Genomic DNA, 19,596 nt, shown 5'->3' on the forward strand with positions numbered 1-19,596 from the left:
CCCCCCCCCCAATAAACAACCCCACTCTCGAAGAGCGCTGTACACGGGGCAATTTTCTCAATTTTCCACTCTCCCTGTAGAAAGACTACCGACATGCTGGATTTCCTCTCCCTGTAGAAAGACTACCGACATGCTGGGCTTTTTCTCTCATTAACATACAATGCTTCTAAACAATTAACCCTTTGTTAGGACATACAGCGTTCACATCTAAAGTCACATGATAACAAATGATAAGATCTACTAGCACAGTACAGACCGTGTTAATTATAGTAAACATTAATGAGAACATGTAACAATTATAAAATAGGTGTTAACCCAATTTAGCTACAAAAGTGGTGCCCTCATTTTGCAAACTTTTATTTTCTAAACTTCTTATAGGCGGGAGTATACCCACAAATGAAGACTAGAGTTACCGTGTCCTCCAATGAACTATTGAAGAAAAGATTCAGTGCCATACCACATTCTTTATCGACTCACCCTGCCGGATTCACACCTGGGCGTAGCATAGGCACGTTTTTTCGCACGTTTTTCCATTCAGTGAACGCGCGTTTCGCTGGCGGTATGATTTTTTACAAAAATTTTCCTTTATTTTCTCTATATTTTTATTTGTTTTTTTAACTTTCAAACTTCCTGCCGGTTCCGCCCCCCTGCGACGCGGCCGCTTGCAAGGGACGGAACCCGGAAGTCGGCAGCCGCCGGAGGACATAGTGGGGATCGTGGACAAGGTAAGTCCTACGCTGTATTCCGGAGTGTGGCTCGGGGTTACCGCTTTGTTAAACCCGAGCCACACTCGGGAATATCAATGGAAACGCGTGGAAAAACGCCCTAAAGAAGCTCCTGTACTTGTTTGGGCGTTTTTCAGCGCGTTTCCACGGGCTGAAATACGCCCAGGTGGGAACCATGCCCATAGGGAAGTATGGGATTTCACTGTTTGAATGTTTTTCAGCGCTTCGATCAGCGCTGAAAAAAGGTGTGAACCCAACCTAAAGCTAGCTGCACACAAAGTCAACAAAGGTTAGCACATTTGGATTGTTTAGGTAAGCTCTCAAGCTATATAATTGTTCATAAATTTAGTTGATCTGATAATTGTTGATTAGGAAGCTTAAGTGGGAGTAGGTCATTGGAGTGAATCCAGTAAACATTGCACTGAGTGTATCTCTACATATTCTGCACAAACATCCACAGGCAAAACCAAGAAAGTAGGCTAGTAAGCCCTGCTTGAATAACCAGATCAGGGCCGGCCTTAGGCCTTTAGGCGCCCTGTGCGAGAAAGCTTTACAGCGCCCCTCAGTGACCACACCCCTCAGTGGCCACACCCTTTAGTGGCCACACCCCCAGTAACCAAACCCATTTATCACCCATATTTTTGGTAAAATATAAAAAGACGGGGTCACGTCGGGTAAATAGACACCAAACATGTCAAGCTTAAAAATTGCGCGCACCCGCAAAATCGCAAAAAATTACCATGCCCAAAATTGACCATAGGTGACGCTTTAAAAGCTTTTACCGCTCATCAGTTTAGTGTTATCAGTGATTGATAGCCCTACAATTATTGCTCTCATTCCGACGTTCGCGGCGATATGTAACATGTGCAGCGTAATGGGCGAAATCGTTGTTTTCACACATATACGCACCCGACGCCTGTTTGAATGCGTGTATGTATGGGGGGGACTTTAAAAAAAAACTGCTCGCACACCCCTAAGGCCGGCCCTGAACCAGATAATAGATGACACAAAATAATAGAATTTGCAAACACAAAAATTACATACGCAGAGTTGTGAGAGGTTGCACTTGATAAACATGACTCTTTGTTTCAAGCTTATTAACTAAGTAACACTTAATAGCCCAAATGACATACTATACCATATGCCAAACATATCCTGACAACACAGAATCGTCAATACAATATACTTACTTATGCTTTCTAATGTCACTGATGCCGTTTTTCCGGTTACCGAGTCTTTCTGCTGGATTAATCCTAGAAACAGAAAATGATTATTTGTACTTTATTCTATGGTGCATACAATTATTTTAAAGCAACTGAAGGATTCAGTAAGTATGGATTTTGAAATCTAAACTCTCAAACACTGTAAGGTATGCACAACATAAGATGAAGGATGTTCAGCAATATATTTGTTTAAAAAGGGAGAGAAATAAAGAAAAGATGCAAAAGAAAAGCAGGTCCAGTTTGTTTAAAGCTGAACTTTGGGAAAAACAATTTAATTTAAATATATTCCTCAGTAGCCATAAAGCATTCCTTTGCAAAGCCAGTAAATAAATTTTACCCTTTCACTGCCAAGCCCTGCCTAACACTTTTGACCTCAGCTGGCCAGACCATTTTTGCAATTTTTCACCTTTTAAAAAAATTTTTTTAAAACCCTCCAAACCATTAATTTCCTGAAGGCACAGGACTGGTAGAATAAAAAAATGGTGCTACTAGTTTTGTAGGTCCTGCGATAATTGTGCAAAGGTTTATTAAATCAATATTAAACCAATAAAAATACATAATTAAATTGATAAAAATACAGTAAAATCAGTATCGGCGTATAAAAAGAAAAAACAATTTACAAGATTCCAACTAAATCTAAAAATTAAAATTGTATTGAATTAATAAACAAATATCTGTACATTTTAAATTGTACTTGTAAATATAGCAACTAAGCAGCACAGTGACATAGTTGTTAGCGCTTCTGCCTTGCAGCGCTGGACTGGGCTGGGTGTACCCGCTAGGAATTCCAGCCAGGTCACTATCTACAAGTGACTCCCTGTGCCTACGTGGGTTTCCTCCCACTTCCAAAGATATGCTGGAAGTTTAATTGGCTCCTGCCTAAATTGGCCCTTGTAAGTATGATCATGTGAGATGGGGACCTTAGATTGTAAGCTCCTCGGGGGCAGGGACGTATGCAAATGTGCACATGTAAAGCACTGTGTAAATTGACGGCGGTATATAAATACCTGAATCAAATAAACTTATGCTGAAAATCTGTGTTGTGCAACACCTGGTCTGAAGTCTTGTTGGTGCGCTGTGTTGGTGTGTGTGTTGTAATAAAATTATGCAGGCATACATTTAATCACAACAGCACGTATAAACACATGCATCACAACACTTTGCCATGCGCTGCCACACAGTTGAATCAATGTAATTTTAAAAAGTAAAACAAAATCAAGCACTTCAATGTGTTACAACAACGCACCACAGCGCATGTGCATGATGTAAACCACAATATGGTGTACACTGTTGCAAGTATATGTTATGTGCGTGAGTAGGGAGCAGTTGTGTTTTATTTCTTTTTTAACTTTTTTATTTTCAAATTTTTTTTTAACTATCGGGGGGCTTCAGGGAAATATCTGGGGTCTAAACAGACCCCTGACATTTACCTTTTTGAAATAGAAAAAGAGATTGAGGACACAGAGTCCTCAATCTCTTTTTCTCAGCCTCAGCACTGAATGAACAAAAAGCACTCCATACAGAGGCTTCCTGTTTATTCACAAACGGAGGAGGTATAGTACTTTTCACAATTATGAATGGACAGGAAACCTCTGTACTGGGTTCTCTTGTTCATTTATAAACTGAACACATAGTAAGCGCAATATGTCCCCACTCATGAATGAACAGGAAGTGATGTATAGCACTCCCTGTTCATTCATAACTGAGGACATTGTAAATAACTGAGGACATAGTAAGCTTACTAACACCCAGTGATCAGTGCTGATCTGTGTTCTCTCCTCCCCACTCGGCATCCTGAATGTCACCTGACCCCCAGCAATTGCAGTGGTCTGTGTCCACTCTGATCCCTGCTGCCTCTGCCAGTAGAGGCAGGGAAGAGCAATGGGGATCAGAGGGGACACAGATTGGAGCAAGCAGCCATCTGCCAGCGGGGAGGTGAGCGCTGCAGAGGCAGCAGAATTCGCGGCAAGGAGGGAGAGGAGGCCGGATTTTTTATGAATAGCTGTCATCGGCGACTTATCAGCTGTTCATGATAACCATTTATTTACAGGAGACCGTCAGGGGGACCCTTCTGTTATAAGTACATGGTCGCTGAAATGACCATTAGCTTATGATAGAAGGGTGAAGGCCAGCGACATAAAGCATACTGACGTGGCCAGCTGGAAACGGTTTGTTTTCCAACGTATGCCTTACGTTGTTGACAGGGGAAGGGTTAAAGGTAGCAGTGACATCAGTCTGCTGTGCATAGCCTGAGCAGAGCTGTGGGAGGAACCTAGCAGATCCCACACGCTACAGGCTGCCTGCAGTAAACTAAAGGAATGGGAGGATACAAGACCAGTCACCCTGCACAAAGAGAGCAGGAGTGACTGGTCTTTATTACAGGAAGCTCCTGCACAGAGGCAAGTTTCACTCTGGTTACTGCACAGATCTGGAAGAAATACACAAAGCTCAACGCGATCTAAGTAAGAATACACGTCTGTTTGACACTATTTAGAAAATATTTGCTTATCCTAGAGCAGGGGTAGGCAACCTTGGCTCTCCAGCTGTGCTGAAACTACAAATACCATAAGGCATTGCAAGCCACAGGCAGGACTCCCAGAGGCAGAAACATGATGGGATTTGTAGTTTCAGCACAGCTGGAGAGCCAGGGTTGCCTACCCCTGTCCTAGAATTTAAATGTATTGGGTAATGTAATTTGCATAATTAATACTTTTGCAAGTATTTTAAATATTCTTTTTTCCCGATTTATCCTTCTTACAGGGAACCCACTATGTGTAGGTTTTGGTGCAATATTCTCAATTAAAAAAGTATGTATTTTTTCTACATATTAGTTTTATTCAAACACTGGACTGTCTTTAATTAAATGATGATTACTTAAAACAGTAACTGTTAATTAACCAGCTAAAATAAGCTGATACATTTGATTATTAATTTTAAACAACTTATACAATTAATTTTTTCTTATAATTTTTTTCTGTGACACCCTGTTACACACATCTCTTCTACTGACAGCTTTAGTTGTTGCAAATCAGAGGAGTTAAAATATGACAGAAATCAGGGGGATTTTTTTTACATTCTTTTCTCTGCTCTCCGTGAACACCATAATTGGTTATTCATAATCACATGATTGGATTACAGATCTCACTGACGGGTTCCCTCGTGGAAATCAGAGTGATCACCTGAACATTCTGCAACTGGGGGGAAAGGACTTTAGTGCCTGTCTGGCCACTGGGTATGGGGAACTTGCCAGGAGGATGTTAATGCACAGTGTGTGGGGGGTGGGAACACGATTAGCCTAAAAAAACTTATTGTCTTCAAAAAGCAAACAGCAATGTTGCATAGGTGATTTGTATCTGAGTGTATCACATCTCCATGTACTATAATAATGTGTTTTCCGCTTCCGAAGTTAGTTTTCCGCATGCCATATTCATAAATTTTGAGCGTACAGCTCTTTATCTTAGCTTGTCATATTGAATTTCTCTAAATAGAACTGAATGTTTCCCTTGAAGCAAATGTGAACAAATAAAAGGCAGAACAGCTGACAGCTATATTTTACATTGTGTTAATTTTTGTATGGTTTATGCTTGCCATGCCTGCGTTAACCATTCATTTATACACAGAAACCGCATGTACAAAATGAATACAGAACAGCCTGCATCTTCTTCCATGCAAGCAATCAGTCATTTTCTCACATGCACCAGCCTGTCCTTATGAGTTATGTTTGACAATATAAATAATACAAACAATATATTCTATTCATCACAGGTAGGCATAGATACATCTGCCAGGGTTCATTTCTCAAGTGGTCCTTTTGCATCCTCTATTTCGTGATACCTAAACTTAACAGCCAATCCCACTGAAGTCTCAATTCTGAAAATGTTTTGTTTGTGTATACTCACGATAATAGAAATGCATCTTGAATGAAAAATAATGTGAATGGATTGCCACTGGTGTTAAGTAGTTTATAAATATGTAATTTAGTATTGGAGGTACTTAGTGATTCTACACAGCAACGGTCAGTAAAACTGAACTATTCACCATTCCAGCAAAATCCTTCCATTTAGTGAATGGGTATATTTCCCTATGGTAAAGCACAGCAGTGTATTTTTTTATTTTTATTTAGAATAGTAAAACAGCTTCTAATTACAGGTCATTATTACTAGTATAGTAGAGAAGGCTGATTTCTTCATTTGTGGAAAAAAATTCTGTTTCATTAGTAAAACTGGAATACAACAAACCAGCCAGAGGTCTGAAGCATGACAATGACTCAGACTTCTTTTTTCTTAGTATGGGCTGAAATTCCCATGAAGGATCTTTTCACTTAGCAGTTTCACACTCAGCGCTCATTTACACATGTAGCTATGAGTCATTTTTTGTAGACATGTCCTTTTACTAAAATTTTAGTTATCTAGAGCTATATGAAAAACCATTAGCACATTTACAATAGAGTCTACTGCTTGCAGCTTAAAGTGAACCTGTACATTGCTCACACAAGGCAAAGCAACAGGTCTACTTTAATTTAGCCCTCACCAATAGGATATACTTAGCCTAAATTCCCTCTGTTCAGCAGCTAGGAGGGAAGGAAAAGTCATGTATAAGCTATGAGTTGCTGGCATCCTAGCTTACACAGAGCTTTGGACTTCCCATTTGATATTGTTAATTGGCCCAGTGCTCTTGCATGGAGTAAGTCACATCCTTCTTCATACCTAGACATATGTATTTGCTTTGGCTCCTGGTGATAAAAGGAATAGGGGTGAGTAAGGGACGTATATGCTGGGTGGGGGGAGAAGCAAACATTTTACTTTGCTATGTATGGGCAAATCACAAGTTTACATTAAAGGCGAACTCTATATTCAATGTTGTCTCTTGGTGGGTGCTGTAGTGACAAGTGGATGGCACAGCCGAATATAACAGAGAGTAAGTGACCAGCACACCAAAATCCCACCATCAAAACGTCTTTAATGATGTTCAACCAACAACGTTTTGATGATGAAGATTTTGGTGTGCCAGTGACTTACTCTCTATGTCCTCCCTCTGCTCTCCAATCCTGTAAGCATGTCGAGTTAGGGAAAGTGGCAGTACTGTGTAGTGCGAAAGAACCTGATTGGCTTAAAATAATGACCCTTCCTTTCCTAGTGTGAGATCTACTGTGCTGGCCATGCACCAGTCGCCGATCATATGGTAGATCTATGTACTTACATTAGTTAGCTTTAAACAACAAATGTTAAAGAAGTACACAGCTGAAATTATATTTTTATATCTGCCTGGAGTTTGGCTTACAATGTGTAACCTGATGATGCAAACTGAAGAAGAATGCTAAAGTCTAGGCCTCATACATATGGATATTGCTTAATTTTAGCTTGCACTTACTGGTCTGAAGCACATTAGTTTTGGCAAGCATTTAAAAAAAAGTGTTTACCAAGCTTCAAGCACCATTAAAGGAAGGACGTTGCACACTTATCTTTTCTTGATACTTGTCTCTACAACCCACTCAAATAAGTCAGTTGCAAGGAGTACCGGTGGTGCTGATAAGTGGGAAATTCATACATGGGGCCTTGAGAAGTGTGATTATATGCTTCTTATGCTGCAGCAGCTCCCAGCGACCACTAAAGCAATAGATAAGGAATGCTCACATATCCCTTTGCTCTATGTGGTTAAGGCCAAGAGCAGCTGCCGCAGCAAGGGTACAGTTTACATATGGTGCTGTCATGCTGAAATCTACATCTCAAACTCCTGGTTATCATCGAAACAGGTAGCCCTTACAAGGGACTTATTTGAGCAAGCTGATGGGGCAAGTAAGAATAGAGAATATGTGCTAAAAGTGCCTTTATAATTTAAACATCCATTAGTTCCAGTCTGCAAAAGATGAATAGAAAACCTAAAGTAAATCTTACAATAAAGAGAATCAGGGGCTACAGTTATTGATCTCTTTTTGAGAATGCTATTTGACTGTGTTTTTTTGGACCCACCAGCTTTAATACTTTCTAAAATGCTGCCCTGAAAAAAGTATGCATATCAAGAAAGATGGAGTAAAGTATTTCTTTATCTGTAGACATGGGCAACATATCAAACTATTGAAGCAAAAATTTCAGCAAGAGCCAGATATCTAGGATTTGCTGAAGGAGAGGTCAACAGTGACATTTTCTCTAATGACAGGTTTCCTTTAACAAGAGTGCTGGCTGTAGCTTTCAACAAACTTTGCTTGAAGCCATTTGTTTAAGGCAACATCCATCACTCTCATTTGGGTTTATTCAGATGGGTTGCTTACTCCACTCCGAAGAGCATCAAATTGAAGAAGTATTTAGAAAATATCTAAGAAGTCTTGAGCAGCTTTTTTTTAGTGGATAGCGCTTCTGCCTTGCAGCACTAGGGGTCCCTGGTTCGAGATAACTCTCTGGAAGGAGTTTGAATGTTTTCCCCGTACTTGCATGGGTTTCCTCCGAATACTCCGGTTTCCTTCCACATGCTGGTAGGTTAATCGGACATTACTGGCAGGTTAATTGGCTCCTATCCTATCCTCCTATCCTATCTAAATCAAAGACATGCTGGTGGGTTAATTGGCTCCTATCGAAATGGGCCCTTGTATGTAAACTAAATGTACCCACACATATTATATATTGTTTTTTAGAGGACAGATAGGGCTATATAATTATATCAAACATGTGTATCTAATGCCTCACCTAGTTTGAATAAAATATAAAAAAAATAGGAAAAAAACAAGAAGAAAACACTTTTTTCACAAGTTTAGATTTTTTTTGAATTTTTTTTATAATAATTTATAGTATGAAAAATGTATCTATATATAATTTTTATTTTCCTAATTTTGTTTTACACTTTATTTTTTTACTTTTTTAATTTTTGGCTATTTTATATATTAACTTTTTATTTTTTTGGCTATTATTAGGCTGCTCCAAACTTAGCAACAGCTAATAATAACCTTAGAGACTGATCCTGACAGCATGTCAGAATCAGAATTGATACATTTCAGGCAAAGAGATACATTGTAGCACTGTGCCTGAAATGTATCATAAACATTGGGCTATCGAGCTGTCAAAACGAATAGCAGAGAGGTGAGTAATTCTGCTACCTCTCTGCTATTTTCAGCTGTCAAATACGGGATTGCTATTTAGCGCTCCCGTATTTGCAAGTAACGGCTTCATTCTTTCATTAATGAAAGAAGGAAGCTTTTACAAAAGCTTAACTATTTCATTAATAAATGCCTCAATATTTAGGCATTCATTAATGACTGGTAACCGCTGAGAATCAGCGGTTACCGGCATTACAGAGCCTTAAATAACTCGCCACGTACAGTGTATGTGGCCAGTCATATAGGCACTTTGTGATGGGACGTACAGTGTACGTCTCCCGTCACAAAAGGGTTAAGCACTACACAATGTTAGGTAATAGCCTACTGAAGTGTACCTGTATTGATGTATTTTAATGTAACTTGGCATGATAATATGGAGCTTGCATATAGCCTTTGTTATCATCTAGAGCCTTGGTTCTCAACTGGTGGGTCGTGATCAGTGGGTGGCGGCATGACTTCCACTTTTCTAGCTGAGAGGCTTCTCAGCCTACCCCTAGCGCAGCACTGTCAGTTCTCACACTGAGCAGCCATTCAGAATATGCTGACTGTCAAGCTAAGTGTCAGCTTGAGGTGGGGTGGGCTGGGGGTATGGCTGCAAGGGAGCTCCATCCATACATGCATTGTTTACAGCTCCCTCGTATGTCCTGTAGAGGTGCCTGGACCGGAGTGACGTCACATTCTGGCTGCCAGCACCTCTACAGCCTGCGCAAGGGAGCTGTACAAGCAATGCACATATGGATGGAGCTCCGTCACAGCACAGCAGCCCACACTGGACCCTAGGCTGAGAACTCACTCCAGTTCTCATAAGGTAGGAAAACTGGGTGGATCTTAAAAAAAAATATATACATATATATATTTTTTGGAGTGTGTATTTGTGTGTGTAAGAATGTGTCTGTGGTTGTGTGTGTCTGTGTTTTTGAGGGCCCGTTCACACCAGAACAGTGCGTTAATCGAACAGTCCTGTGCAATTAACGCACTGTACCATGCATTCACACCTACTACGCATTCTGGTGAGGGAGGTGCGTTGCAATGCCATTCACTTAAATGGCACCCCAAACGCACCTCCCTCCCACAGTTCAATCAACCGCATCGGAACGCGTGGTAACGCAATGCCGTGCGACCCAGGTCGCGGCTTAATGACCAAGGACAAATGTGGGTTCTGAGGTTACACAGGTTGAGAACCACTGATTTAGGGCACTCCAGCAGCCCTTAAAACCAATGACCCTCAATATGAAACTTTGAACTTCCAAAGGAAAGCTGAAAATGTGATCTCACCCCCCACAGCTCTCGACTGATCAGTGAGTCTTCCATTAGAGAGTTGCAGAAGGGGTTGAGCCAAGCACTGTTTCCTAGGTGATATTTGCTTTGTGGATCACCCAAGATTATATACAGGCTCTCTTGCATGCTTGTGCCAACATCATGCTGCCAGCTGACAGGGTGAACTTCATATTGATATGCTCTAACTGGTTTCCTTTAAAATGTGTATGGCACCCCACATTGTTAGCGCCTTACATAATGCAACAATACATATTGGGATCATTTCTACAAAAGCTAAAGAGCTAAGCACATCATACCTTAACAAGGAGAATAATGCATTCATTCTTTTATTTTAGTCAGAGAGGTTTGTAGGGACAGATATCCTGTGCATATAAAATTGTACATTTTCCAGGGCCTGTGTATATAAAGTTATACAATACCCAGCAATTTGAGATGGTGACTCTGATTATGCTGTATAATTATAAATTGTTATTTTGTGTATTGGTGCATATTCATAATTTTAGCTGCAGCAGAATAGCATAGCCCAATTTCTCCTTATTAAGGGTTTGTTTACTACAAACAGAAAAGTCAAAGAAGCATTGTTCAAGCTTTTATTTTTTAGGCTGAAACTGAAAGGTTTTATCCACTTTTTGGGTCTGTGGTGAACAAAGAATCCTGTTTCTAGATAAAAGAAAAATACTGAAAACTAAAGTTCATAAGGATTTTGTTCTCTTATAAAAGACTAAAAACACCACTGTTCTTTGAGTGAGAGAGAAAAGGACATCAGTACATCAGACTCTATAGGACCTTAATGGATATTTCAAGATAAAACATTGCTGTGTGCTGGCTGACTGTACTTCAAAAGTGTGTATGACTAATGGAAATGACTGGCAGTAGTCCCTCAAGTGCCATATCACTTAGAGGGCTCTTAATGCAATGAACTCCAAGTAATAAAAAACTTTCCCATGATAAAATGTTCTGAATAAATAAATATAGTAAATTTGTACAATATAGAAAACATTAATTTTATTTATGACTATGGTAACAAGGGTTTCAATTAAAGCTCCACTTCGGGCAAATGGCTAAATACACAGTTGAAATCCATATAGGTGAATTAAAGTGTAACTCCAACGAAAAAAGCATGGCTTTAATTTTGCTTGGTCCAGAGAAGTTATCCTAAATGCTTTTTAACTAGGTCCAGATGGCAACTGGGGATACTTAAAATGGTAGTTTTTTTCATGCTGGATACTATTATCAGCTGTGAGCTTCGGGTGCTGAGAATGATATTCCTTCTTGTCACTGAATACAAGGCATTCTGTAAATGCACAACGGGAGGGGAGGGCCAGTTGAGCGACAGGATCTCCCTTTGTCCATTCACAGAATGCTCAACATACCCACTGATAACTTGCCTATACTTTCCCACTGATAGCTTCCCCTGACCTTCCCTGTGCTCCTTCACCTCTCTGTTAATCTGTCTGAGATAGGAAACCAATCCCTGTATAAACTCCATGTCCGTTGGTCTATAGAGGTTAATGTCCTCCAACCCTCAATCAAGTCAGGAAATTGGCTGCTCCGGCTACAGTAATGCATCCTGGGAGGAGGTGATATTCTCAGCCCAGCTGGAAACATTTAAAATAGAATTTGAACTATTTTAACCTTGTGGCATTTTGTTATCACCTTTGTTTGTTTTTGCCTTTTTGAAATTTCTCATAGTATCTGATTTAAGTACAGGCAGTCCCCGAGTTTCATACATTTGACTTACATATGGCTCCTACTTACAAACGGAGGGTATTACTGAACAGCAGGAGTAGTTTGTGGTCTGGTTTGTAGTACTGTACGTACGTTACAGGAAGTTGGCTCTTGTTAGATGTGCAGACAAGGGGTGCCCACCTCTTCTTCCGGGTCACTACTGTCTGTATCATTAGAAAGATTTCATCTCACTTCCTGTCCTTGAGACAACAGGAAGTGAAAGGAAATCTACCCCTAGGAAGGGAAATTCACTCATGTAAGAGTGATCATGGGAAAAATATGTCTCCACTGAAGCTTTATCACCAAACCTTGTTTCCATAGTAACCCAACATTTTTAAAAATCCAACTGTCACAGGGACAGAAAGAGAGGTGAAATCTTCTGAACAGGGGCACACACAGCAAAACAAACTTTACCGGGGGTAAACCCTTCCTTATGCTGGAGTTACACTTAAAAAAATGTATCTGTTCCAACTTGCATACAAACTCAACTTAAGAACAAACCTACAGTCCCTATCTTGTTCGTAAACTGCCTGTAATGGCATGCTGAATTAGTATTTGTCATATTGGCAAAAAAACACACTGAAGCAACCATGAACCATTCATATTTGTCTGAGTATAGCAGTTTCCTCGCACCTTCAGTACACACAGCAACATCTACTAATCATTACCTGCACAACCTACGGATCAGATCTTCAGAACGACGTCCAATGCGGTGTGGGAAGTCTACCTTTTCAATTCCTTTCAACACCATGTTATAAATTTTGATTGGATCTGTCCCTGAGAAAGGTGGGCTAAAAAAAAAAAAAAATACATTAATCAAAGACGCTGCAAACCAACAAATTTGTCATATAATGAGACATTTTTTCCTGTTTATGACAATGTCAGTTAGGCATTGTTTTGTTCCTAGATAACCAGGCTGCCAAGTATGTGGATCAGGTCTTTAGTTTAACATGTTGCAACTTAAGCCACAACTTCAGTAGTAAAAAATATCAAATGCAAGGCACATTCCAAAGAAAACTGACAAGCTGAAATTATTTGACAAACTGAGATTATAACATAAAGGGTATAAAATAAATTCTGGCCATGACTGAATCTGGATGGCTGTAGTAAGTGTGGAAAGTATAGAAAAAAAGGGGGAGGGGTCTGTTTGCCAGCACTTGTTTTTCTGCTTAGAGGGCTCATTCACACCATCTGTGTGTGGGCTGCGCTGGCCATTTTTTCCAGCGCAGCCCAAACACAAGACAAGGCATTGTGTCATAGATGGTGACGGTTCACACCACAGGGTTAAAAAAGTTTTTTTTTAACTGCACTGCAGTGAGAATTGGTACATTCGCATAACACTGTGGAGAGCTCATATAACCTAATGAAATGTCACTTGTGACATTTTCAATACATTTATAACAAAAAAGAAAAAGAAACAGTCCGATGCGGTTCAAATGCATCAGCACCATACTGGCACACGCACAGCAGCAGCCGTGCTGTTGAGCGAGGCGGCTGGTGTGAACAAGCTCTGAGTAAAGGAAAATGAATGCGTGATTCTGTAAACATGGACCTAAAGTGCATCTGCAGGCAGTGGAGAGGGATAAGAACAACTGCCTTTTTATATCGGCTTTTTAACTTAAACAAACAATTGCTGAATCAACTAGAAAGGAGACTGTGCTTCATAGCTAAGCTCAATTGTGTGATATGGAGGTCAGGAGCATGTGTGCAGCAGTAGTCACAATATGGTATTATTTAAGTTAGTAGTCCGAAAGATACTAAACAAAAACTTTAGATATTTAGAAAATCAAAGTTTGAATAAGTCAGAAAAGCACTGGAAATGTGTCAGTTAAATTATTAGAAGCGTAATTGGAAACCTTTATAGATCAGGCATAGAAGAAAAACATATATAAATTTCGGAAGGTTTAGGGTACTGAAAATACGTTAAAGTGACACTAAACTCAGGAGTTAAATCTTAAAATTGTATTCCTGTATCTTAACTATTAACAAAAGTACATCTTATCTGTGCATCACTCGGCTGTAGATGCTCAAATCATCTCTGAATTCATGCCGACACTGTGCTTCCTTCTGGAGGGTGGCTACTTTTGTTCCCCATGGTCCCTGTGTGTGTTGTAAAGTGGCCACCACTCCAAGCTCACTCCTGTGATGGACTACAATCACTCCTGTGATGGACTACAATCTCAATACAAATTGGCACCAATTCAGAGATGATTTGAGAATCTACAGCTCATTAGTGCAAAAATTAGGTACATTTTTATTACCAGGGTACTTGAATGCATTTTTAAGATTTATTTCCTGTCACTTTAAGGAAATATAAGAAATGCAATCAAAGTTGCAAAAAGAAAACAAATTACTAAGGCCATAAAAGTACATTCCCAAGACATGTTATGGTTTTATAATAGATCTGATAATATAGGTCCTCTATAAGATACAGTCAAAAATAGAATATAAAAAAAAGCAAAGAAAATATTAAAGATATACTGAGGATGTATAGTGTTAGCCACTGTTGACTTCTCCTTCCCTGGCTATTCTGTTTATTATATTGCCTTAGTACTTTCTGTGGCACCACCCATAACAAATATGCAGATCAGGACTTTAACGGTCCCAATATGCATACATATTGATTCAGAATGTAATAAATATAGCTATACCAGGCAATTAAAATTACCACAATGGTAGTCCCGATATTTTTCTCAATATTCTTCAAGTGAGAATTAGGTTACTCAAAAATTTTGAACAAAATACCTTGCCCAGATGGACTTTAGGATCAGTATAGGTTAAATAAAGGGGTTTTTGAAAAAGATAATAAAGCGTTATCTCCAGTAGCAAAAATGCTAGTTCCATCTGGCTTTCACCGACCTAGCAACTAAATCAGTGCTCTATAGTTCTGTGCCCACAGTGCACTGCATGTGGGTGGAAAAGGGGCTTCTGAAGGGATGACTTGTAGACAACAATGTGCAACATGCTAAAAGCCCCCACATCTCCATACACATGCTGGTGGACAGAGCACTGCTTTGGTTGCTAGGTTGTGAGGATACTGCAGGTTGGCAAGGTGTTAACAGTAATTTTCCTCTAAGGGGGGTAAGAATTGTTTCCTATATTCATACAACCCTAACAGAGCACACTTATTTCCCCTAGTTTTCTATATTGCTCAGTTACTGATAGGCCACCATATCGTATTTTTTTTTTAACAAATACATTTTTATTGTAGATAAAATGTAGCAAGGTTACAAAGCAGATAACAACAGGTACATAAAATTCCAATGTACAGGGTGAGAACATTCATCTGTGTCGGACCTTAGAGGCGGTTACCAGCTGTAATAACCAGCTTCCAGGTAGATCTAGTGAACCTGTGCTCTTGTATGCTCAAGTTGGTTCATTGAACATCGTATGTGGTTACTTTGAAAAATACTGGTATCGGAGTCCACCAGGAAGGCCTGATGGTTTTGTAATGTCAAAGGTATGTAAGGGAGGTACACAAATTCCAGTTGGCACTAAGGCCAGTCTTCTCCGGGTCCGACGTTCCCGTTAACATAGATACATCAGAGGGTGGAGGGGAGAGGTCTCAGGAAAGTAGAGAGGTGGGGGAAAAGCGGGAGGAAAAGAGAAAGGAGGGGAGAGTTGGGCTATGTGCGGTTAGGAACAAGTAGGTGTGGCAGTATGAGGTGATCTCTTTATCACAAGGTGAGGAGGCGACAATGGTCATCAGTGGGCATAAATTTTTCGATCCAAGGGGACCATACTTTCTCAAATTTCGGCATGGTGTTTTCCACTTGTGCAGTCCGTTTCTCATGCGCCATCATCCAGTTAACATGCCTTCTGAGATTAGAGATGCTGAGCGTGCTTGACAACCAGGATTTAGCTATTTCTCGTTTTGCGGCCGTCAGAACGTAAAGGCACAATTTAAAGGTGGTAGTCGGGAGCCCCGCTGGCTTACAGTTAAGGAGGGCAAAGGTGGGGTCTTTGGGCATGGCGCGCTGAAACAGAGAAGAAATCATGCGGAACACTTTGTCCCAGAATTTCGCAACTTTCGGACATTGCCACCATATGTGATAGAAGGTTCCCGGGTCTGGGCACCCCCTGAAACATAGTGGAGAGGTTTGTGGTCGAAATTTGGCAATTCTCGTAGGTACCATGTACCATCTCATTAATACTTTGTAATTAATCTCCAACATACTGATGCAGCGTGAGCTAGATTTTGTGTGTAACCAGGACTGCTGCCACATGATGTCTCCCAGGGGAGACCCTACATCACGTTCCCACACCATATCGTATTTTTAAACTGACATCTAGAATGGAGACACAAGCATTATTGCATATGCATTGCCTTGAATTGTCATGTACTGTGCCAGCCTTGCTACTGATTCATAATGCATTGAAATGTATGCAACAAAATATAACCGCAATGAAAGGCAACACAGTGTGCTGGTGAGATAAGCCCCATTTGTACTCTGGTGGATGGAAGAGAGAGTAACGTGGTCATTTTTGCTAATGACACAAAATGATAGAGGGAATTCAATCCAGCAGGATAGTACCATTACAGAGTTATCTTGACAAAATAGCACATGGAGGTAAGGTTATGACCCTAGGCTGTACTAGTGGCTTCTCCCTTATATATTAAATGGCATATACTTGGGGAAAATAAACTCTGTAAATGACTTGGTAATAGAGGCTAACCATGAGCAAGGCAGCATCAAACAATTCCAAATTGTAGCTGAGAAAGCAAATAGAATCTTGGGATAAAATTACTAGGACGTTGAGACACCTAATGCAGCAAGTATAACATTGCCACTGTATAAATCAATTACCGGTATACATATTAGGGATGCACCGATACTTTTCGAGTACCAATGCTGATACTTGGCATTTTCACGAGAACTACCAGAGTTGCAGCGGTTGCAGCTGGGACCTGGCTCTGCTGCTCCACCACTGTCCTGAAATCACTAGTGGATATTGTTTTAGAAAAACTGTCCCATGACAATAAACAAAAATGTATCAGTACTCGTACTTGGGCAAGTACCAGTACTTGAACTCGCAAAACTGGTATCGGTGCATCCCTTTATTTATATTTATAAAAACAAAATCATACATTAAAACAGAGATGTACAAATCCCAGGAGCTCCGTGCGCTCCTTACAAATGACAGCTGCCTCCTAACTTGTGAATTTTTATCTAGTCTAGTCTTGGAGCTGGAAAAGTATCTATACTTGTACTTGTACCGAGTACCGTACTTGGTATCGGTGCATCCCTAATACATATTTGTATTGAATATGGAGGACAGTTTGGGGCACCATACTAGGAGAAAGGCCTGGTTGATTTGGAGTGGGTAGAACAGAAGGCAACTAAATTAAGTTTCTCTTTTCCGTCCACTATCTGTATATAAATGTTTCCCCATCACAATGCCCAGTTTTGGGGATATGTTTATAAACATTCTCCCTCTTCAAAAAAAAAATGTCCTTTAAAAATGATTATGCTATTCAAAGTCATAGAATAATTGTCAAGTTAATGGACACATGTTGATGCTACTAAATTTGACTTTGGCATTTTGAAGTCAATGACTTTTGGCACAAAACGGTTAACAAGGAAGAAAATAAGATGACTTATAGTTGATCTAATTTGTACAAACATATCCAAGTTACAGTATATATACAGATTCAGCAGATACACTTTTTATCCAAGGACCGTTCAAATGATAGGGAGATATCAACTGCTTTTGGAGGAAAGGAGATTTTACCATTAATATATCAGGGGATTCTTTATGAGTAGAGTAGTCAAACTCTGAAACGCCCCACCACAGGAGGCTGTGACAAAATCCGTATGAGAAAAACAACTTGCAGTGATGAAATGATTGAGAAACAAAAAGCAACACAACACATAACAACAAAGATATGTTTTTTTCTTATAAAAATGCTATATTTGTCCATTCCATTAACTGCTGATGTATTATGCTGATTCATTAGAATATGGAGCTTATAAGTATATCTGAGGCTAGGTTCTGTGCAAAGCACAGATTCACATTGGTCAATGGAGGCTGTTCACACCTTTGCGGTTTGTCGCGTGAACGAAATCGACTGTGGCGCAAAAAGGTACAGGAGCTATTTTCGGGTGGTTGTTGCGCAGTTTGGGTACCATAGAGATCTCTTTGTATTGAAAACCATGCAACAACCGTGCAGTTTTCAAAGAACAGTCGTGCAAATGAAAACGCGTGTCAACTGCGTAAAACTGCTCAGTCGCCTAGGTGTAAATCTAGCCTAATACTTTGGCAAGCTACTTAAATGTTATAGTTTTGTCTCAGTAAATGTATCTAAGTTTATTTTACCTAGAAACATTGGATCTCTATGTTGTGTTTTCATTATACACTTCAATGGCATTTTATTTCATGTTTACATGACAATTTTTCTTTGGCTGTCTTTTTACTGAAAAAGTAAAATACACAGCTTTATGACACAGACTAAATCATAGTACACAGTTGTATTCATTTATTGAGTGAATTTACTAAAATGAACATTAACCTCTTGCCGTCCGCCCGTAGTAAAAAACGGGCGGACGGCACTGCTACATCTGCGGGTTGCCGTCTCCAGACGGCAATTTTTTTCTGCTCGCGCGCGCCCCCTAGCGGGCACGCACGGGCAGAAAAGACCCGACGATTAAACACACCCGTTACTGGGTGTTTCACATATAGGCGATCAATATTCCAAAATGTCCAACCTATATATTTGTGGTTTACTTATCAACAAGTCAACCTATTTATCTTACTATACTTTTCTGGCTATTTCATACGTTTTATATCTTTTAGTTGTGTATATGGGTCCAGCATAGATGTTTGCTTTCTCAGAGGTGTAATTAAACAGTGGTAATCTGTTAGCATATGAGGAAGCAAGTGTTTGCTTGTACTGGAGAGACCTCTTAGAATTCTAAGAGATAAGTTTTAGCATCCCGTGAATGTGATAAAAAAAACATACAATCACAAGATGCTAAAACATGTATTGGACCCTTTAGAATAGGCAGCATAAAGAGCATAAGCATAAGGACCTTACTAGAACAGTACCATAGAAAGTCTTATATTGATTCTCTTTTAGTGTGCAAATTGAATGTTTACTTGATGGCACCTGGATGACCTTCAGAACACGTAATACATTATTATTAGTATATAGGATTTCTATAGGGCCAACAGTTTGCGCAGCGCTTTACAATATAAGGAAGACATTACAATACAAGACAAGATGGTAAGGAGGGCCCTGCCCGAGGGCTTACAATCTAAAAGGGATACATGAGGAGGTAGCTGTGTGGAGATTAATTGTTTGAGAATGAGAATATCTCATCATTATGGATGCACCGATACTGAGTATTTGGGTGAGTACTCACCCAAATGCTCAGATACTTATCCCGATACCGGAACTTCCGGTTAGAGGGAGATTTCCTGTGACCGGCAGTGCAAGGGAGCATGTAGCCGGCCTTACAGGCCAATCAGGAAGCTGGGCCGCAGGTAATGACTCGCGCCCCTGCTTCCTGATTGGCCTGGAAGGTAGCTCCATGCTGACTAGCCAGGAAGCCGG

At 40.0% G+C, this 19,596-nt stretch overlaps 1 protein-coding gene across 1 annotated transcript in view; it reads right to left on the reverse strand.

Annotated features, from left to right (window-relative positions):
- The window catches only part of LOC108794877 (cGMP-dependent protein kinase 2-like), a 70,466-nt gene that overhangs the window by 10,385 nt on the left and 40,485 nt on the right, over positions 1 to 19,596 (reverse strand). Inside the window, exons 8-9 of the mRNA XM_018566009.1 lie at positions 12,710 to 12,832; positions 1,916 to 1,978 (exon numbers count right to left, since the gene is read on the reverse strand). Coding sequence (XP_018421511.1) covers positions 1,916 to 1,978; positions 12,710 to 12,832 — 186 coding nt within the window. The remainder of the gene's footprint in view (positions 1 to 1,915; positions 1,979 to 12,709; positions 12,833 to 19,596) is intronic.

Source organism: Nanorana parkeri, unplaced genomic scaffold, assembly GCF_000935625.1.
Source record: "Nanorana parkeri isolate BGI_ZX_2015 unplaced genomic scaffold, ASM93562v1 scaffold908, whole genome shotgun sequence".
Taxonomy (NCBI): Eukaryota; Metazoa; Chordata; class Amphibia; order Anura; family Dicroglossidae; genus Nanorana; species Nanorana parkeri.